Source organism: Zootermopsis nevadensis, unplaced genomic scaffold (genome assembly GCF_977971745.1).
Source record: "Zootermopsis nevadensis isolate Lab colony 2312 unplaced genomic scaffold, Znev_1.0 Znev_ptg000061l, whole genome shotgun sequence".
NCBI classification, from domain to species: domain Eukaryota; kingdom Metazoa; phylum Arthropoda; class Insecta; order Blattodea; family Termopsidae; genus Zootermopsis; species Zootermopsis nevadensis.
In genome coordinates, this window is record NW_028259192.1 from 18,485,000 (window position 1) to 18,508,245 (window position 23,246).

At 37.6% G+C, this 23,246-nt stretch overlaps 1 protein-coding gene and 1 long non-coding RNA gene across 3 annotated transcripts; one reads left to right on the forward strand and one right to left on the reverse strand.

Moving 5' to 3' along the window:
* Positions 1–4: 4 nt before the first annotated feature.
* LOC110834885 (venom carboxylesterase-6) lies at positions 5–13,179 on the reverse strand. 2 transcript variants are annotated; one of them, XR_015532705.1, is made up of 11 exons: positions 12,882–13,179; positions 10,014–10,157; positions 8,477–8,621; positions 7,609–7,794; positions 6,878–7,074; positions 6,214–6,379; positions 5,548–5,732; positions 4,217–4,382; positions 3,534–3,666; positions 2,606–2,968; positions 5–1,864 (listed from the first exon to the last, which is right to left on the reverse strand). XR_015532705.1 is itself a non-coding variant. In XM_022074498.2 (10 exons), the coding sequence occupies exons 1-10, from the start codon at positions 13,071–13,073 to the stop codon at positions 2,758–2,760; spliced, it is 1,725 nt and encodes a 574-aa protein (XP_021930190.1). In that variant the 5' UTR covers positions 13,074–13,179; the 3' UTR covers positions 2,275–2,757. The 2 variants fall into 2 exon arrangements, 1 of the variants encoding a protein (XP_021930190.1); XM_022074498.2 differs by lacking the exon at positions 5–1,864 and having other exon boundaries at positions 2,275–2,968.
* Positions 13,180–13,299: 120 nt separating this feature from the next.
* Positions 13,300–22,417, forward strand: LOC147871234 (uncharacterized). Its single transcript, XR_015532708.1, has 3 exons — positions 13,300–14,915; positions 20,792–20,937; positions 22,172–22,417. It is a non-coding gene; the product is annotated as an uncharacterized LOC147871234 (long non-coding RNA).
* Positions 22,418–23,246: the final 829 nt, after the last annotated feature.

The window sequence follows — 23,246 nt, forward strand, 5'->3', positions numbered from 1 at the left end:
AGAGTAGAGTGTAGAGTAGAGTTTATTTACATTCCATAGACCTTCTTAGGACTCAACCAAAGGATGTAGAACATGTCATTTCATACAATATACATACACTTCAGAACTTTCAACACAACTTTCTACACAAGTACAAGAACGCATTTCACATATCAATGTACATAAATTTCAGATTCTGTAATACAAGTATGAAAAATAATTTTACAAATTAATATACATAAACCTCAGAATTTTAAATATAAATATAAAACTTGCTTTACATATATGTAGATTATGGATATAAAGCTTAAACATTTTCAGCAGAGATGAAATCATCTACAGAATAGGAGGAGTGAGTTAAGAGATAATCTTTCAATGCAGGCTTGAATACCTTTATATCATAATTTAGACTTTTAATTGTTGGTGGAAGATTATTAAATAACTTGATACCTGTATAGTACACTCCTTTCTGATATTTAGTAAAGTTATCATTTGGCACATAGAGATCATGTTTACGTCTTGTATTTAAATTACGTACATCTGTATTTCTTTTAAATTTATCCATGTTTTCCACCACAAATGATAGCAAGCAGAGTATAAATTCACTTGCAAGTGGAAGTATATTAAATTTACGAAATAATTTTCTACAAGATACCCTGTTTTTGACACCAGCCATTATTCTAATTATTTTCTTTTGCATGTAAAAAACTTTATTACTGTCTGTTGAATTTCCCCAAAAGATTAATCCATATGACACTACAGAGTGGAAGTAAGCAAAGTAAACTAGCTTTAGAGTATCTATTGTCATGAGTGGTACAACTATTTTCATGGCAAAGCATGCAGAGCTTAATTTGGGAATAATATACGCAATGTGTTTCTTCCAATTTAAGGTATTGTCAACTTGTAAGCCAAGGAATTTGTTTGTTTCAACTTCCACAATTAGTTTTTCTTCAAAACCTATATTTAACCCAGGATATGTTTTGTGCTTAGTAACAAATTTTATTAAATTTGTTTTTTAAAAATTTAGTGCCAGTTTGTTAGCTCTAAACCATTTGTTTATGTTGGCAAAGACATCATTTGTGATATTTTCAAGATAGATCAATTCTTGGTGTGTAATAATGATACTTGTATCATCAGCAAAAAGAATAGGTTTGGATATAGAGTTTATAGTTGCCGGCAGGTCATTGATATATATATATGAGGAAAAGTAAGGGTCCAAGAACTGAACCTTGTGGCACTCCGTGATTTACGATACCCCATTCTGAATAGGTATTATGATTGGTATGGGGGCTTTTAATTTCTACTTTCTGCCTTCTATTATTTAGGTAGGATTTAAACCATTGTCCTGCTATACCTCGAATTCCATAAAATATCAGTTTACACAATCAAATGCCTTGGCTAGGTCACAAGATATTCCACCCACATGCATTTTATTGTTAAGGGCACATACAATTTCATTAGTAAATTGCATAAAGAGCATTTAATATAATAAACAGATGACTCTTATCAGAGTAACAGAAACAAATATCTTGATAATTATAAAATACAGACAATTCTGCCTATTCCTATTACTGGATTCACTATACCATAATCCATTATTCAGTACTAAATGACCCTGATAAATGAAGCAGCAGCAATAATTAAATTAAGAACCAGCATTGTACAGAAGGTCAAAAACAAAAATACATATACAATCATGGTAGATCACAACATGTGAGCAGTGTAAAGAGCAGAATTTAATTAATACACATAATCCTAGGCTTCAATCTTTCTACAAAGACACTAGATTAAACACATAAATTAATGGTGATTTCTGTTCATCGCTTAATGGTGCCAGTAATACAGGGCATAACAAGAACAGTCTTTATTTGGAAGGGTGAAGAACCTGCAACATAGCAAGTCAATGAATACTTGACAGCACATCTGAAGAAATTAACTAAAATCTACCAATCATTTCACATATTTCAAAACTAATGAGACACATTGGCAACAATTAACACACGTATGTATGATTATGTATGCACACGGATCCATAAAATATGTAGTTTATAATAAATAAAACCGTACTTGTATAAACATTGATCACTTTGTTTTCTTTATAAGTATTGTCCATTTGGTGATAGTGGAGACAAAAAGATGGGATGCACCTGTGGATAGCAAACTATTTTTTTAATCAGCCTACAAAGGTTGTCATCTGTCTAACATATGGATCCATGGATTGTATGAAAAGATAACTGGAAATTAACCTGCAAGGGTTATATTAAATATACTGCATATATAAAATAAATAAATAAATTATTTAGAAATAGTATATTTGCAACTGGAATAATAACTGACATTGCTATGTACATTGAAAGTGATAACACAAAGAAGAAACAAGTAATTTGTCAGTTTCTACTTGAGTCTAGCAATTCTTTATCATACAAATAACATGAAATTATACATAAGTTTAACCTTAATTTGACATTAGCCATTTCTAATAGACCCATCTGAGTAGAAACTCCTCACACTTTTTCATCAAAGGACAGAAACAGATCCAGTTTCTAAAATGCTGTGTTATATTCAGTATGTATGATAACAGACAAAATTTGAAATCCAGCATATAATAATTAATTTCTGAACTCACCCTTGTATGAGATTTGAAGATATTAATGTTTGTCTTCTAGTTTGTAATTCTGTGTAGATTTGTAGGCTAAATATGTACGTTACTCTGAAATGCTGGTATCTTCTGGCAAGTCTGCATGGTGTTTTAACCCAGAAGACTGACATTGTCACCTGTTATAGTTCATCCCGCAGGAGTGTACGTGCAGTGTTTGTAAAACCAAGAGGCAGTGAAGACCAGAACCTAACACGATCCTTGAGTAGACCGCTGTTCATGTAGATGTTACTTGGTGATTCTATGTGCAGATACTCAAGATTGTCTATAGAGGTCACTGGCTGCCATGTTGTGGACATCACATCCTTCTTTGTATCCAAGGGTGTTGGATTCCTGAAATATATTACATCCTCATTGAATAAACTTTCAGAACAGGTGTCCATTTGTTGGCTCTTAATTCTGGTAAGTTATCTTCCTCTTCTTACCTTAGCATTCTTAATGCAAAATGGTGTACAACTCCTTTATAAAAACCTGTGCACTATGGTACTTTATATAAAGACCTACATGTTTCTGTGCATTGAAATACTGGCTAGGGCAACCCCAGTCACAGAATTTTCAGCCAGCAACACAACCATTTGGAGGGAATCCTATATGATGATGCCACCACCCAGCAAAACAGAAATTGGATACCTTGCCCATGCATTGGTCAACCCCAGAAAAATCTGATTTCACTGGTGTGATTCATAAAGATAAACACAAATTCTAGCAACAGTGTCAGGTTTCTCACACTATGCATACATTTTCTGACTTGTTCCAGATTTAATTCACCACACAAATAATAAGTGTTCAATGCGTTTCACTGTCACATGATTGAAAAAATGCAAGAACAAATGTAAGCTAAATTTACATTTTCAGAAGACACTATTGATGATATAATTAACAGTTCTTAGCCCCTCACCCAGTGTGGGCAAAGTTGGTCCACATGTGAATGAGACAGTCAGTCATCTGCTCTTCCTCAGGTGTTGCACTAAAGTTGCCAAAAACTCTTGCAGATGGAAACAAATAGATGAGCTCATCAGCATGACAGACACCTGAAAAAATTACCCTTATTCACTAAATGACACACTTATAGAAAGAATTCTTTTCATAATTTACCATATTGGAAATTTGTTGAAAAAGTGTTTTCCATGTTGTTAGGTAATTGTCCATAGAGAGAAATTTAAAAACTGTAAACATTCACAATTAAATAAACTGAGCAGGCCCCACAAAGAGTTCATTTGTAACAAACAACACAGCCTCTATTACCATTTAAACACTTCATGTACTTACTCTTCCTTTATGCCACACCACCACATTAGGTGCATGACACAATATCTTATCTGTAATTCCACATGGCTGCAACAGATAATTTTTGCCATAGAACCTCACATTTGAAGCCTTCCCACTTACTGCACTCACCTTTTTTGTATTATATATCAGCTTCTGCCCCTTTCAGACTTTTAACATTATATTTTTTATTTATGTCCCCCTTCATACATAAGAATGAAATGCAAGAAATTTATGAGTATGTATGAATGACATGATGGCATGAATTATGAAATAAAATATGGAATGGCATGGCTTATTTTGCAAAACACTCACCGAAATCTCTGGTGGGGTCACCAAAGAGCTCGCTGTAGCTGTGAGGTCCTCGATATGTAAAGTAGTAATAGTATACTGAAGCACCATCACCCTCAACAAAGTTCCTGGACAGATGGATATGCACTGCCTCATTTGCTGCCCACGAAAAGAAACTGTCTGTGTACATCTGTAACAGTATGTGAAATATCAGAGGTCTCCAGATAAGCAATGAGAAATAGAGCTTATCATGCAGTTATCAAGAAGAAAAAAACAAATCTGTCCATTCATGTAACAGCAGTAACTTTGATGTTAAACCCTTCTTTAATGTTCCTCTGAAACATAATGGTTGAAAAAGGTAAAGTGATGAAGAACTTTGGTGTTGAGAGCTACAGAAATTGTACACCAAATGAGAGAAAACCTTCAATCATAAAACACTAAATGGGAATGTTAAAATATTACAATGTCTAGAAACCCAATGAAGTACAACTTACCTATTTCTCCATAACTTGTGTCATAACAGAAGTTAGGCTCATATTTCATTATTATTTGAAGTGCTGACTTTGAATCTATGAAAACACCTAATTTATTATGGACAATTTTGGCACTATACTATTACTGCTTCTAGAGTAAGAAGTTCTTCAAGTCCATAGTAAAAAATGATAAAGAAAGAATAACAATCATCATCCACATGTACAATAAAATTTCTAGCATTTCATCTGCCTTTTGATTTTTTAAAAAAACATTGGTGTTAATGTGTATACAGTTACTAAAAAGTTTACTATTTATAATTATTGTAAAATCCTTTAATATTTACACATCCGAAGATTTCTGTCTTCTCGGTTGTTGCACTGTGTAGTCTGGTCGATGTTAACCTCAACCAGACTACACAGCGCAACAACCCAGAAGACAGAAATCCTCATACTCACCGATGTGAAAACCTCAAATCCTACATTTACACATCCTTTTGTTTTGTAAGATTGAATGGAATATTTAAAAACTCTTTTGGATTCTCACAAATTCAAGACATGTGTTTAACTTACAATTAATATTTTATTTGGTTTACAGTTTGGCATGGTGTATGTTATGGATATCAGTAACAAATTATTTTGGTTTTCATTTCTGTCTATATTAGATCTTTTCTGGAATTAAAGTCCTAGAGGTATACAGGTAGAATTTCTGCCTCCATAACTTGTATTAGTTTTTTGGCATCCAACATTCTGTTCAACTTTCAATATTCTTACATGTGCTTCATAAAGTCTCTGTATGTTAAACTTCATTATACGCAAACAGTAAATTTAAACCTCCTTATTACGGGTTTTCTTAAACCTAAAGGCATACTACCATCTGCTTACATCCACTACTCTATGCATGGTCTCATTTCCAATGGGCTGCTCCTTGAAGTAGAAAGATTTGATACGCTGGCTGATCTCAGCAGCCACATCTGGAGAGCTTACCTCTCCATAAAACATAGTAATTGGAGCCACACGCTCAAACTGAGAATTCAGCTCAGCCACCAATTCTGCTTTCTCATAGATTGCTACAGCACATAACCATAATGAATATCAATTAAAAACATTTCCAGCTTCAAAACACCACTATAACAGAAACCCACGAACCCCAGTGAGATGCAATAAAATACATATATAGGTTATAAATTCTATGCACACAACTTTATAGAATAAAGTCTAAAAACTGTGGGTCTCTTACATTTTGGGATATGGAGGTTTTACTGCACATTCAGGTAACATTTTATGGTCCAAATATACAAACTAAATAGTAGAAAAATAAGAAATTCTTACCAAAATAAAAGTATAGCAAGTATGGCAGACGTATTAAAAGAAAAGTTGAGAATATCAGACCAAGGCCCAGATAAGGAGTTTGTTAATACCGTCCCACGTTACAATACTAATTCCTGGGTTTAAAACTACTGACTTTTCCTTTGTGCTCAATTTTGTGTTTCTGTTTGGGAGAACTGTGTCAGCAGTAAACCTGTATTCATAAGGTAAATGTATACAGACGTGCTGCTTTCAGTGCTCCATCTGCTGAGTTGATCCCTGTCAACCAGGGGATGGAGAGAGGGCCTTTCTGCAGAAGCTGTAGAGGCTCAGCAGGCAAGAATGCATCCTGCAGTCCTGTAGGTTCTACTACAGGTTTGAATGGAATCAGTGGATCCACATCCCATTCCTGAAAACAAAGGATATCTGGCACTGAGAAAAGCACACTTGCAGCCCAAGACTTGTTGTATACCATGAAACATACATTACCAGCAATACTAAACATAAATGAGAAAAAATAAATTAATTACAATAATAATGACAAAACATAGTTTCTGAGTTTGAGGTTCTCAAGGCTTCTGGTTTGTTGCTCCATAAAGTCTGGTAGAAGTTTAATGATGTTTCTGAGGCGCCTCCTGCCTCCAGGTAATCACCCTGTTGATGGACACAGGAAGTACCTCTGAAATGTTAATAAGACTTCACAGCACAACCCAGATGATGGCCACCTTCAAAATGTATTTTCATTATTAAAGTGTATACTACTGGGTGATGCAAAGGAGACAGGGAAAGAAAAACTTATAAAAGATATAATTAAGACAGATCAAGATAACAAGTGAAAACCCTAAGACCTTATGACTACTAACTAATAACAATGTGTAAAGCACATGGTCACTAATATATCATATACCATGAATTGTTTGTCTGTTGCTATGACATCTCTAGCATCCTTAGTTCTAAGACACTCCACCAGGCCTGCATTTGGGCTGGTGGGGCAATCCAGAAGCTTGGCCAATTTCCTAGCCTGGTGTGATGAAGATCCATTGGCTGCAAAAGCCCAAGAGCAAAGTGCTGTACCACTCTGAGAGATACCACGGTGAAACAGGCCTGCCAACAACATATACAAGCTGTACTCATGGTCATCAATGTTTTGAATGAGCTGGAATTCTGGTTTTACAAACAGTCTTATAAATACAGAGAAAATAATAACAATGTCCTCCCAGCAGATAGAAAGGAATTGTATTAAAACAGATGTACTTCATGTTGGACACTCTTAAAGGATATAAATATACTTCCAGTGGTTTGCACATGAAATATAAATAAACACTGAGTAGTTGGAACAAAACATAAAAATTCATAAACACAACACATGCCAAAGTTGCATCTCCATGTTCAGTGTTGCAGAACCAGCGTTTTAAGAAAAGTGTAGTGAACATGAGAATTAAATTATACAGCAAATTGCCAAATCAAATGAGGAAATTGGTTATAAATTTAGTATTTTAAGAGGAAGCTAAGATCATATCTATTACAACATGTAATCTACTCTGCTGATGAAAATAAGTGTGAATTAGCATGATGTTATGCTTAATTTTGTTTCTTTCGATAAAGAGATGACTTTTCTGTTATATTACACACACTCACCTCTGCTCAGGGGTGACAGCATGTGATAATGAACACTGCTTCCTCCAGCACTCTCCCCAAATAGGGTCACACTGCTTGGATTTCCCCCAAACAACTCTATGTTATTATGCACCCAATGCAGAGCTGCCACCTGGTCCTTCAGCCCAAAATTACCTGGTGCTGCAACATCTCCAGTGCTCAGAAAACCTGCAGTAACAGTTTTATTTCCCTGTATTAGCTTTTTGGCTTATATAAGTCAAAACTTAAGTAAGAGGTACATCATAAACTGTGAGTTAAAAAAGAATGCAGGAGATTCCAAATTATTTAATACACGTCTTTTCTTAGGAACTAGTGTAATATCAATCAAGCAATAAGTCATTGTGCTATTATGCTGTTTGTCACAAGACAGTTGAAGAAAAACGTTGGCTTAGGTGTCCTTTTTCAACTGGAGAGAAGTTTCAAGACCTCTTAAATTTATGTTCTTGATGCACTAACTACGTGTTGCACAAACCACATTTTAAATATTATCTTAACAATTTTTCTGAGAACAGCAAATAACAAAAAATATTTGTTTTTATATGCACAAAAAAAACTGTCAATTTTTCTGAAATAAGGTGCTGCGTTTTGTAAAATCAGGCTACTTCAGGAATATTATCTGAAACGAAGATTTCTTTCACAATTTTCTATAACAGCTAGCAATGTATAGTCTATGCATGTACATCTGATGTGTTAAATAATGGAAACAAATCATCATCATAAGACGTATAAGGACTGTGGATGTAAAGCACCATGAATTCTAATCTAAGCATTAAATTCTGGTAAAGGTTGAGCTTCACATTCCAGTAGCTTTGTCCCCCAGGAGTGAACCCACAGTAGGCTGTAGCCTTACCGATGGGTCCAAGCCTGTAGTTGACAGTCACTAGTACGATGTCCTCATCCAACAGGTACTCCGGACCGTAGAATGACCCCGCCCCCGACACGAAGCCACCCCCATGAAACCACACCATCACGTCCATCCTGAGGCTGGAAAGTACCTGTAGACACAGCAGTCATCTCACCGTATGTGTCCTAGGGATCGTTTCAGGATTACAATGCAGCAGAATTAATTTTATAGCCCTAACAGTAAGCTGCACATGTAAGCTACTGGCATCAGTGTTTATTTTTGGACTTATAACTCGTGTAGACGTTATTAAAACCAAAACATTCCGGAAGTCGGCTCTACTTTCGCCTTCACGTAAAAGGAGAATAAAGACTTAAACTGTTAGGCCCCATTTTTTCAGCTAGCCTTGAAACGCAATCCAGCTTCCCAAATGTTGTGGTTTCAATAACACTTAAACAATGTTTAAAGTAAAAATAACTCTGAACCTTCAAACTCCGATTACACACATCAGTATTACAGGCAAACTAACTAGAAGGCTTATGGAAACAGAAGAATCACCGAATTAACCAAAGCCCTCCACCGGTCCCTGTCCTAGGTATTACTGATATTTTTTTATGAAAACTGGTATGAACATCAGACTAACCGAGAACTCCACATCTTAGAACTTTCAACTGACACTCAGAATACCAACATGGCGATAGCACGAAATTGCACGGGAATAACGCTAGTGGCATCCTATCATTCGACATGACAAGCTTATAATATGAATCATCCACAGCGTCCATAAATAAACAAACGAAGATCTTGTCCCGAGACGTACTTACATACTGACGAAAGTGCTGTAATATTAGACCCAGTCATGGCAGGCATTTTGCCTGTCACTGTTGCTGGAAGGCTAAACACACAACCACGGAAGGCCGTGGAATATTATTTCATCCTTTCTATACCAATATTAAACATCCGCGTGGATAATTATTTCTTACGTAACGTCGTGTTATTTGGTTTCTTTCTTTTTTAAGGTTAATCAGATGTTTTCCTGTTACCAGGGCTTGCTATAGTCATATATCAGTTACGTGACATATAGAGCACATTGTTTTTAAATATAGTGGGTAACATAACAAACTAGAACTAAAGTTAAGTAGTTCATCAAAATGTACATTGTAGCATTTCAGGCTATAAAACTTTACTTTACTCTCTAGTGTAATATCCGTTGAAAATTCAACAGAAATGTTCCTCCACACACAGCATATTATTGTTTACAGATTCAATGCTACCACAACAGTGGAGTAAAATGTAATAGCTACGTGCGCTCTTAATCAAGAGCTATACTACAGAATGTGCGCCATGTTGGGGCGGCAACTTCTCTGACTTATCAGTGCCGCGGGTCAGTCTAAATATAAGTGGTGTAGTGTTCATTGCACCATCGCCCCAAGAACAGAGGCATCAAACACATCTGAAACGATGGCAAACTGCCAGACTACACGGCGCAACAACCAAGAATAGTCAGTCATCTTCGGAGTTAGAGAGTTTGAAGTTCTGCGCATACTTGCGGTGTGAAGACGTTGAGGTACAGGCAGTCTTCTGATCCCGTTATGTCTATCTGCTTGGCAAAGATGCTTCTCTGGATGCATACGGGGGAGTACTCCGTCGCTTCTCGCACTCCGACCCACGATTCCGGGGGCTCCGGATTCTGAAACGAACAACCGGGCTATATGCGGGTAGCAAACAGGTATCAACAAACTTGACGGTAAGATACATGCATCATCATTTTCCTCTGCCTACAGAGCAGATATATTCACTTATAGTGGACTATAAGCCATTATTTTCAGGGTCTAGTTCAAATGTAACATCAAATTCTGTAGTGAAAATACAACATTTTTTGTTGCGAGCTTTATGGAGGTGATGCTATGTCAATGGAAACACAGAGAAATTCAGTATTCACCACGAATTCTGAAAGAACGTTACAAAATGTCTGACATGAAATTCTTCACCTAATTAGCCTTTTTCATCATACTGTAATTATGGCCTTCGATATATTATTACTGTTGTTTCTTAATTCATATAAATTAATTTCTGCTGCAAGACATTCTTCATATCACCATTGAACCTAAAAATCATAACATGTTATCAATACAAACCACAGCAGTAAATTAGTAAAATTTATCCTATATTCAGGTTCAATAAAACACGAAAGTTGTGACCGAGTGGCACCGCTGCGTCGTATTCAGGTGGCCCTGAGTTCAAATTTCGACCCGGAGATCGGCAATCCTGATTGCGGTCTTTGGTGATTTTCGTCTGTCCCTCCAGGGTAATGCCCGAGCAGTACCTGAATTAGGCCACGACCGCTTCCATGTCCTTTCAAATGCTTTATTCATTATTCGTCTTATTATTCGACGCTATACAGTTTGAGTTACTGAAAGCGTCGTTAAATAAACCACATTCATAAATAACTGACTGACGAAAGTGACTGTCGGCAGATAGTTGTTAACCTAGAATATTAATTGAAACGAGTGTTACTAGCCAATGTTTTGTATTGGTTTAATTTTAATGTAACCGTCACACTGTATGTTTAAATAACTGGATTTATAGAAAGAGACCTTTCATTCTGTCAGAGCTGAGGTTATCCGCGATGCAAGGTCTTCCGTCCAATCAAAATGCGCTCAATTCATGACACAAAAATATCAAGGCAATTTGGTTTCATGTCAATCCCATCTTTCAGGCTTTATAACATAATAATTAATTTCATATAAGAGAGTTCATATTAATTCAACTACTCAAAAAAATCACCGTATTTCATGATATCACAAGGTTCCATACCAGGTTCGCAAAAGCCCGTCACTGAACCCCATACCAGGGCCAGATAAATCCAATTCACATTCTCACACACTGTTTTTTGAGAATCAATCTACGCCTAGTACCCTCAGAAATTGGTTCAACGTAATTAAATGAACCACAAATATATGTATTAAGACTGCCATCAGCTCTTTGGATCGAAGGAAATACGAGTTTTCTCACTCGTTGTTCTTGTTGAATTCTGCCACAGAATCGTCCATTCACAGACCCAAACGGCCACAATGCTGAACACTAAGCTCGTAATTACAAGGCGGAGAAATGAAACGAACCTGTTCAAATTGACAACACCTCCAACGCAGATCATTTATCCTTGAAATCAAGGCCGAGATCAGGCGTACAAAAATATAATTCCAACCTTGCTCTTTCCAACCAATTCATTACCACTCTCGAACCACAATGCCTTATAACTATGAAAACCAAGGAAATAGTGTATTAAAAATATACAATAAACTGTAGAAGGTGAATGAGCTAATATTTCACGACGTTCATTTACAAACTGATTTCTTAATGACAGAATACAACAGAAACGAATGAAGAGTGACGTAAGAAACATAATAATTCAACATAAACAATTAAAGAAATAAAAAGAGTTTGTCTCTTTCTTTTAAAGAATATGAGACTTATTACATACGCTGATGGGTATGAAGTTCGATTAAAGTGGAAGAACAAATACTACAAGCGGAGCCCTGAGGATGGAAACAGTGTGTTTCTCCGAAACGATGGCGTCTCCCGACGAGTTTACATGGTGTCAAAATCCAGAAGAATAACATCATCATCACAGCCTTGAAAACCTCAAATCTGACAGAACTACAAACGTTTAACATAATGCAAAGAAACAGGGTGGTGGAAGGACTGTAGCCGGTCTGAACATTGTGTGAAGATGAAAATCCCTCTTCCTAGTGGGAACTGAACCCAGGTCTAACCCGCAGCGAGTCACTTCACTGACTTAGTATATTGAGATGTTAATTCTGACAGACATGCCCACATTTATATTTTAGCCTCAAGCTTTAGATAAGGAATTTAAAAACAATAATCAAAAGCAGGAAAAGAATTCATTTGGCCTATTGAAAAGACACAACATACAAGGGTCAGGGCACCGGGAGTGGTGTTTACCCATTGCCCTGATGGTGGAGGCAGCAAGCACCTTTGAAACGTCGGTAAACTTCTACCTGATTACACGACGCAACATCCCAGAAGACAGTCATCTTCAATTCATTTCTCAGTGGGCGTTATGCGTAGCCTACAAGACTAACACGGCATCGGCTGTCCTGTTCAGTATTCCAGATGTTCTGAACTAGAATTCAGCCCATAGGCCTAGACCGCGCCGTTCCACATTTTACTTTTTAATTTAACAGTACTTTAATTTAGCAGTACTCTAATCAATCGGTGCTTTTTAGCATATAAAGTTAAAGCAGCGTCGCTTAGAAGTCAAAGAATGAAGCCATTACAACATATTTAAATGAAGCATACCTGGAGAGACCAGGGCCTCAACCGGGAGAACACTTTGATAAGTAGGTGTCACTACCGTAGCCGAGTGACTGAGTGTTGGTGTTCGACTCACCCTGAACCGCATCTCTCCCAAAGGAGGTTTCGCATATGGCACCCCCTGAAAGCCGACGAATCGTCGACCTTTTCTAGAGGTGAGGTAGTGTCCCCTGAGCGAACCCTGCTTCACAGTCACCTGCGGTGCGTTGTCATGGCAACCCACTCCCACACACAGTGCTGCCAGCACCAAAACACAACTAGTTCTCATAATGACTGAGGCAAAACTAGGTGCTCCGATCAGGTAACTCTCTATTTATAAAAGAAGTAAATTCTCCTGCGATTGGTTGTGTAACCCGTAATGCTGGCGACTTTCACTTGCTTTTATTGTCCTATTCTTTTTATCCTTCATACTTCAGCGATAAGGACATCAGCAATTCTTTTAGTGAGGTCGAGTATTTAGCACACCTCATATTCGGAAGGCTAGGGGTTCGTATCTCGACCCAGAGTCAGGCAACCTTATGAGGTTTTCCTCAGTTCATCCGTACTATTTATGGAATATCTTAAAATAGCCCACAACCACTTCCTTCCAACGCTCTATAATCTATGGCGTGCCACTAAACTACCATCCGCTGCTGTTTAATCTATGGAGTTGAAAAAGTGAGGTGACATTACCCAAGAATCATCTGAAGAAACTAAGACGATCCATCAGTGTTTAACTCCACTTTTGTCATAGTTTCTCTGTGCTCTTGTGTTATCATCTTCGAGAAGCTGATAGGATCTGCAGGGATTGTTACTTCGCCACTGTACCTTATCCTCAGATAGATTAATCAAGATAAATCTTTCACACCACTTCTCTATGATCCATTTTAATATTATCATCCCATCTATGCCTGTCTCCAAAGTGATCTTTTCTCTTTACGTTTTCGTGACATGTTATATGCCTCTCTGATTTTCGCGCTACATGCCCTGCCCACCTCATCCTTCTACCATAACAATTACATTACAAACCGACATATTAAATCACTGTTTTGAGCTTTCAGTTACCGCCGGCAGAGTGCGGGGCACAATAAAACAAACAGGAATGGCGGGAGACACCAGCCAGCCCAACCGGTTCGTGGCAGCATGGCCAGGTAACAAGAAAACAAATGCCGACCAGTAGGAGCCAAGATCTCCTTTCAGTCTCCTGGCACATCGGTCCAGACTGTCAAGTACCGATGCTGCGTCACAATGTTTGTTCAGTGATTCTACTCTCCTGCGCAAAGGTTCAGAGTTACGTATGGCATTTTAAAAAGCCGGCATCGTGACACACTTAAAATTCTAGTATTACTTTTCTGCATAAAAAGTGTTTAATTTAAAGTTGTTGTATGGCACACGTGTTCCAGTGAATTATAGTGTAAGTGTATAATAAAGAAACATGACCCATTCGCGTATCCTAATAAATCTAAAATTGGCGAAAATTTCGGGAGATTTTTAACATGAAAAGACTGACTCGTAGGTATAAAGGATAATACCAACATATTTGCTCAACTAATTTAACTGTGAGGAAAACACATTTAATTTTCTATAACACTGTATCCCACAAAATGTTGCCTACATTCTTAGTTATTTAACACTCAGATATATTAAATCTTTAGGGCATAAGTTAATTGTGTAAATAATATTAAACTCGGATCATGTCTCCAAGTAAACACACCGTTCTCCACAAACAGTTTTGAAGATATTTAGGAATATATAGAAGTAAACTACCTTTAATCCGAAGCCAGCCAAGTGCGAAACTTGTAAATTTACTTCATACGTAACATGCCAAGTAATTCGGCCATAAGACATGTGACAACAAATTGACCACTATAGTGTATAAGGTTAAGTGACGTCACAACTTTATCAAGTCTGGGAGTGAAATACCTGTAGTCGCGTGATGCGAATTCAAGTGTTCATTTCTTACGTAAGTGTTACTCCTGTGTTCAAGCTAATCAAATAATGGATGTACATTTTAAGCAACTGTAACTAGCAACAAACAAGCGGACTGAAGCGATGATTCAACAATGAGTCAGTGAAGAAGACAACAAGGAACAGAAGCACCTCATGTGTCGGTGACATGAGTTGTAGTCCGGTATGTATTACTTCAATAGAGTAGGATGAGGTAGTGTTAACTACGTGGCTACCTGTGGCTTGCTGTATAATTCTTCAGAAACGTATCTCGACTCAGGCATCTACACTTCATATTTTATTTGTGGTGCATGACAAAATTAGGGGTAAGATTTTCTCCAGGATCTTTTCCAATTTTCCCACTTTTTACTGTGCTATTATCTCATAATTGCTCTTTCATCACTTTTACTAAAATAAATTTGACAGTTGATATAGCTTCGTAAAATAATCCGATTTTATATTATGGACGCTACTCTGTATTCAAAGGACACTGTATTGCGTAAGATACGCTATACAAACCATGCAGTTTACAGATTCAGGCCACGAAATACACCAGTGTGGTGTTTACACCAAATACGATCAGCCGAGCAGTCAGCTTGGCACGTGGCGTGGTACAGCTGATACGAGATGCAAGGCCTTGGTACTACAGTGTGGCATTGTGGCTGCCAAGTAAGGTCAAGTCCTCGCGACGGCCCTCTTGCATTCCCCCAGTAACTGCATAAACCACATTTGAGGGCCATGCAATAGAACAGGTAGTTTGTCGTAGGTTTCTCTCTCCGGAAATCCAGGACAATCCGCGTTGGATTTGTGGTGGGGAAGGTGGCTCTGGGACAGGTTTTTCTCAGAGTCCATCGGTTTTGCTTTGTCAATTTCATTCCATCGCTGCAATCATCATCCACACAGACGTATTTTCACTCCATCGTAACAAAAAGAAACACACAGGAGAAACATTTACTGTTTGAACCGACCGAGATTGCAGTCGTCAAGGTCTCAGAACTGGCCAAGATAACAGGCCTCCCCGCCGTTTGTCCATGTCATTTCCTGCATTATAAATAAACACGTTTAGACATGCAAATAATTATTAGTTAGTAAACTACTATTTGTTTCGTATAAGATGGGACAGGCAGAGTACCGGTCCCCGACCCATTGCTGGAGGACTGGACAACCTGATTTAATCATTTATTATGCTTAGACCTACTAAGAAATACGCTAAGAATGAGCGCTACAACAGGTCTTCATTCCTTCCGCCTTATCCGGCAACAGCATTACTTGTGATTGTTACATTAGTAACCCTAAGAGAGATGGAGTTTTACTGATTCTTAAAGCACCTCATTTATTGCCGGATACTGTAGTACGACAGTTAAGTCTATGAGGTCGATCACACGTTATGAGAAGAATTAATTAAACTGCATTAAGAAGTTGGCTTCATCGTCTTTTTACAGACAAGTTTTACGTTGTCATAGCATGTTATGTTGTTTGAAGTTGCATACTTTTATAACGAGCTTATAGTCTCAGTGACTGCGGTACACTATAGAGGAGACACGTTTTATGGAAAATTTATAGGATTGGCAAAGTAGGTTTGAATCTTGATCTAGCGTTGAAATCTCCATGCTGCCATTGACTATGACAAGTGTCATGTTGTTGGACATCTGAGTGCAGAGGTTTGTTACAGTGGATGATTGTTCCGAAAATCATGTCCACTGTTTAATTATTTTAATTAAAAACAGAACATACGACATTTCACAAGTTGATCCTTTCTCTTTTATCATATAAACTAGTGGCGTCATTTTTATCGAGTCCCTTAAGCCTTTATAAAGCTTTATCACTGAACTCAGCACCACATGCAGCCTGTTAAACAACGTAAATTCTATTTTGTAAAAGTGAGATGATTCTAATGATCAATGGGGAAAATCCCAAGAAAGTATTCCAGTGGTGATTATTACTTCATAAACTACCGGGTTTTTGGTATTTAAACTCGCTTGGTGCTATGTTACAAACACTGGAAATAATGATTTGAAGAATAAAATACTGGAGTGATTCTAACGGTTTGATATTTTCACCAAAAAAGCAGCCAATATGTGCAGAAGTTCCTAGTGGACCATAAGTAGAGATACAGTATTCACTGTTTTTAAAGTATTCTTCTTTGGAAATTTAACCCTCGAGATGCGAGACAGAACTTGCTAGCCAATACTTCCGTTTAGTCTCTATTAATTTAGCAGAGTCTGCCATTGTAAACAATCAGAATTTTGTGCGAGTTGACGAAGCGACACGTGAAATGCACCTAAAGTCTTATCAGGCACATGGTTAAGAACCGTACTAAACCTGCAGTCAGTTGCTTACGATCACAGTTAACATGTTATGACGTCACGAGACGCATAGCGTCCATAGAAAGAACCCATCCATTATTATTATTAACACAAATTCAGAGTTTTTAAACAGACCAGTTACCAAACGAATTTTCAGAAGATCTGCCACAAACACATTCCACTAGTCTGACACGACCTCAAAAATTTGCACGGCCTCTTGTAAGGTCTGTGCCAGCATAAGCATGCAAAATAATACACTGATACTGTGATTCTAAACATCGTTACGTAGACAATAGGCTTTTGATTGGTAAATGAAATGACACAAGTCTATGCTCTTACTTCATATTGTTAATTTACAAGCCCAAGATCCCCTTCCACAATCAGAATTCTACGCATGCGGACAGGCAAACACAACGCCACCATGGAATGTCTACGGTGTTTTTAAACGTTTAAATGTCCACCGAGAGATATTCTTTTTCTTGCTTTTGCTGTGAACAGTACTGGATCGGCCAGTCGAAGGAGGCCTTGACTGCATAGGGTCATCGACCTCAGCAGTCCAATAGGATATGACGTGTGGGTTACGCAACTAAAGTCGGTAATGTAGCGCTCTGTTTATGCAGGATTTTGTTATGCATGGGCTTGGGAGAAAAGAGGGGGTTCAACCCAAAGAGTAGTCCTATTTATAATGACAAAGACGAGAGATAATGAGAAGAAGATACATTCAAAACACTGTCAAAGTCGCACGAAAACAGCAAACTTTAGAAACCTTCTAGAAACGCACTTCTTAAGAACAAATCTAATATATTCCAGTTTCATTCCGAACAATTTGAATATGACTCGTCAAACAAATACACGTATCACAAGAGACGTTCTGTCAAACTGCCAAATCGCTGTGGTGAACATGCGTTGTGTACTTAAAACGCACTATTGTTACTATTATTAGACGCCTATTATTATAATTTGTATTATTATCTTGGTATTCATGTGTTTAGAAAGAAAATAAGAGAATTATCTATTTTCAGCGTGAGCAGTGCGGTAAGATAGAGTCCTACAGCTGGATGCATTATTGCATTAAGTGACATTTGCAGATTTTGGGACATTTTGAGTGAAAACAATATATCCCTTGAGAACACTTTCTTGATAACAGAAGAATTTAAGATTGATTATTGTATTTAGCTTTGGGTCTTTGTTTGTTTTACCACTTTTCCTCACCGCTCTATATTTATTTTGTATATTATCAGCGTCTGTCTGTCATAGACTCTTTGACGGTGGCAAGCACTCTAAGAAACGAATTAAATTATTATTGTTGTTATTTCAAGAGCAATTAAAGTTGTTTCTGTGCTTCAGTATTCCACAATAATTATAGATGTAAGCTGAAGTATCTCTGGTGATAAATCTCTCCAACACTAGATATTATTATTAGTAATATTCGTGTAATGCATGCATGTGATGATGATAATAACAATAATGTAAGCCGCGACAGTTCAATAAGACTGCTACCGGATGCAGACTGGACAACCAGGGTTTGATTCCCGGCGGGGCAGATCTCTTTTTCTTCCTCACCATTTGTAGTCCATCTCCGGGACCCATCCAGCCTCAGATTCTTTTTATCCGACGGTAAAGCGACTGGAGAGAAACGCTGATCACCCATCTCCCTCTAATGCCGAGGCTAAAAACGCATGGAGCTATACCTCCATTCTCCTGAACGTCGTCAATGGCGGAATGCCTAATTAAAACTGTTATTATTAATATCACTGTTACAACTAATCAAATACAACACCGTATCATGTCGCCGCTGTACAGTTTTAGCCTAAGTAAGTAAAAACTTCTTTTCGACTGTGAATCCAATCGGCAGTTTACAGTTTGCCTACTGATGTATCACGGATTGTCTGTGAATTGTTTTCGAAACTTGCATGTTTCTGTCCAACTAAGACAGTTCGGAAGTTAAACACCTTCATCGATCGTTTGCTTTCATATACTGGACAGCTCGCTTTATAGTTTCAAACCTGTGCTGTTAATTAAAACTTATGACGAGAAAAACGTAGGTGTAAATTTAGAACATCACAATGAACACGATAATACAATGAAAAGTATGGGCCTACTACTGTTAACTGTTTTACATTTCTTACAAGTGATCAATTTCTGGAAAGTCTCCCCCTCCAAATTATACAACTTTTAGTCTTATAAGTTATGTAAACAAGACTTTGTTCATAGCCTAGGTAGAAATATTTCAAGATACGTATGCGGCAAACGTTATACCTATAAATTCCTGCTCGTTTTAGACGCAAACAACATTAACAATGAAGATTTCCGTCTTATTATTCATCGCCCTGATGACGGAGGCAGTATGACCTCTGAAACGTTGGTTAACATCGATCAGACTACACAGCGCAACAACCCAGAAGACAGAAATCTTCATACTCACCGCTGTGAAAACCTCAAGTCTTACAACATTAACAATTGTGCTGATTCTGAAAGAACTAACAGTTAAATTGGCAATACCTTATTTAGGCAACATTCAGTGGCCATGGTTCTGCTATCATTACAGAGTTGGCTCCTGCATCATTTTACAATTACTACCTTAAAGACATTAAGTCAAATAGTATGGGGATAACTCATTATTAGCTTCATGTAATAATACATCGCACATGTATTTTTTAATTTTGGGTTAAAGAAAGTAGACTGGATAAAGTGAACCGCAAGTTTGAAACTACTACTGTTTGCCCAGCAGTAGAACCGCAAGTTTGAAACTACTACTGTTTGCCCAGCAGTAGAAGTCTAAAAGACCTTTCCCAGCTTTCACAAGAGCGCGACACTACGTGTTTGTCTACTGCAGTGACCCTTTCGCTAGGCAAGCATAAACAACAAGGTTTATTTTTCCGTGTCTTTCAGTTTCATAGTATGGGCTGGTTAGTCAGAACAAGGTGGAAGCTGTTGTGTGTTATGAAACAGAAATTACAGCGACTTGTTGCGATAAACAGAACAGCCAAACGGAAAAGAAAGGCACGTTCAAACGTGCGTATTATCGGCTCTAATGTTTGCTTTCATTAGACCTTTCGAGAAAAAAATATGAGCTTAATTTTGTTGCAGCGAAGTCGAGACAAAATTTACGGTAGAATATTATGTAGCTGAGAAATGTACCCGTATCTTGCAAAATAAACTAGCGTATTGCAGTAAATACTTTTAAAAAAAAACAAAAAAACATGGTTGTCTTTTAGGTCGCTGCGCCGTGCAGTCTGCAAGAAGTTTATCGACCTCGCAAGTCGGCAAATTTACACCAGCCTACACGGCGCAACAACCCAGAATTCAATCTTCATAGTCGCCGCCGAGAGAGCCCGGAATCACAAGGCGATTTAATTAGTGACTTCCTAGGGTCTGTTGTTACTAATTCACAGATGTACCTCCAATGCCGTAAATATGTTCTAAACGGCGAAGTCAGGGCACTGTCTCACAATTCGCTGGAATTTAAATGTCGCTTACAACAGTCTCCTAGGCAGCTCTTTAATTCATGAACAGCGTAAGAATTACAAGCAACGGAAGGACGTGAAGCTACAGTCAATCATTCGATATCGAAACTGCCCATGTTACACTGAACAGCCTCATTCATTAGCACTAGACTCACTAGACTCTAAACAGCCTCATTTTTTCCCACAACGTTATTATGTTACCTAAAGTGTGACCGAATAAATAACACAAATAATCCGGAGGTGACAACGAATGTTCTTGGCAATCTTTGGTACATTGTTGCTCGCAGGGAGTGAGGAGGGCGTGGCGTCCCAAGACATGCAAGGCACAGGGACGCCCCGTGCCATCTTCATCATCTCTAGCACCACCCCGCAAGTGATGGACCCTTAGTGTTTGCCTGGAGACGTCGCCTAGTGGAAGTTCCAGGACACAGCGGTAATAGTTTTGAACTGGCACGCTTTTAAAATCTACGATATAAGTATAATTGTAATTACAACTTGAAAATCCATAGGTGGGCTCTTCATGGTAAGTTAGGAATTTGGTGTTTAAATGGGAAAAGAGAAAATACAGTGCTCTCAGACTGAAATATAATCACGTCGTAAGCAGACGGGCAAGAGAGTGTGATTTAATGTTCGCGCCAGTTATAATTAAAAATTATCATTAATTTTTGGACGCTGTCCAACGTTTACATTTTCTCATATTCGACGTTTCGGAAAACAGCTCTCTCTCCATCATGAGGAGTCAGAAGTGGGAGGGGGCCTACTCTTGATCTCAGATTAGCTCCATCCAACAGGCCAATCTGAGTAAGAAACCTCCTCCCCTGCTACCTGATGCTGAGGCAGATACAAATTCTGAAAAGCCGAATTTGAAGAACTTAGGCGTTGGGCAACGCCCAAAAAATAACACCATATTTATGACAACACAAGTCATCAAAAACATTTAGAATATGCAGTTACGATCTGTCCGTGCAGTTGTGTGATAACTGCCAGGGTGTAAAGAGTGGCGCGGATATTTTTGATGACAGCAGCATTTGATCCAGCAAAGTTCTAGTAGGGTAAAGGTGAAAATTTAAGTTTTCCCAGTGTCTGAGTATCGCGCCACGGAAAGTGGGGGCAAATATCCACGCATTATATTCAGATGAGGGGTCAGCTTCATGCTCTGGTATGTTTCACTCCAGTGAAAGAGCCCAAGGTACACATCTGGCAGGAGGCTAGCTGGTGGGTCCCAGCGGCCTCTGAATGTGGTGGCGAAGAGAATAATACTGCTCCTTGTGTGCATTGACAGCCGTTACTTTTGTAACTCAACCTTGTCGATGTTTCATTTAAAATATCTAATAATTTTAATCAGTGTTGAATCGTTAAGAGTCCTAATTCCTACAATATGTGACAAATTTTATCATATTCGTCGCGATGTCAATATGATTAACTAATGTAATCAAACTGTATAGCGACAAATTATCCACAGTTTTTTGAGAGATCAGATAATAGCATATTCTGCGTTTAATGACATCAGTGTACATCCTAAAATGAAAACGAATTGATAATTTAAAGAAAGTGTTGTAAACTGATGACATTGTCTTATGTTATTGGAGATCTTGGATATTACTTAAAGTTGCATCAATTCGTATTTGCCTCATGGCACTAACAAGGTAACATTTTATGTTTTTCAGTAGATAAGCAGAAGCCTTGAGGATCTGAAAAAAACTTTAAAGGAGTTCGTCATACCAGAGGACTGCTAACTGTATACAGCAAAGTTCTGCGACATTAGTTCTTTATTCTGTAAACAGCTAGAATGATAGATCACTTTCTTTAAATTTATTTTTTAATTAAAGTGACTGAAAGTTTAATGAGAACTGTCAACAAAAAATTGTAATTAAAATTCGGGTTGGTGTAAGCAAATAGACATAAACAACAGACTGAATTACTTTGTTTGCGTTGGTTGGCTAGCTGACTGATTGGCGGACACTGCTGGAAATGTTTGATTAACCGCAGACTATTTCACCAATAGGAAATCAACAGTATTTAGTTTCAGTTTAAAAAGGTGATAAATGGGCAACAGTCCTCTTACCTCTACAATACCAAATATAATGTTTCGTAATAGCATAGCACATAACTCATGAAATATAAAATTAAACAAACCAGCAGTGCGAAAAGATATATACGAGACAAAATATAACATGACTTTCTACTAGGATTGTCTGAAATCATCACTGACAGGTAAAATTTACGTACGAAACCTGAATACATTTCACAATGCGGGTTACGATAAATATTCTAGGCTGGCTGCAGAAAGATTTTTGTAAACGTAACGACAAAAATCAAGAAAAACTCTATATTACAAAACTGTTTTTCCAGACTAATTAATCTGAAATTGACTATAAACTGCATTGTTTGTGAGATTCTTTGCTGTTTTAATTCCTTCTATGCTAATTCCGTTTTACAAAGAAACTTTCTTTCGGCATTTTTCCACGCAAATGTATAATTTATGCTGTTGGAATTATTTACTATGACACGAGAGCAAATTAAATTAGAGCCCACATTTCATATAAGCCATCATTTAGAACAATCAATACTTCAGTCAGGACTTTAGTTCATATCTAAATTGCATCATATTTAAGGAAACATTAAACCTCATGAAAGGATTTTCTGAACTTTCTGGACTCGTACCACTTTATTTTTGTACTGGTGAATTTTGTTTGTTATTTATATGGTTGTAAAACTTGGTTTTTATTACTCAGGAAACAA

What these genes read in the sequence shown, in the direction of transcription:
- LOC110834885 (XM_022074498.2), bottom strand. Translation starts at nt 13,073, where the DNA reads ATGAGAACTAGTTGTGTTTTGGTGCTGGCAGCACTGTGTGTGGGAGTG. An exon ending in TCAACGTCTTCACACCGCAA is followed by an intron (nt 8,622 to 10,013) that starts GTATGCGCAGAA and finishes CTGTGTCTACAG; the next exon opens with GTACTTTCCAGCCTCAGGAT. An exon ending in CCATGCATAGAGTAGTGGAT is followed by an intron (nt 4,383 to 5,547) that starts GTAAGCAGATGG and finishes ATACTGTTACAG; the next exon opens with ATGTACACAGACAGTTTCTT.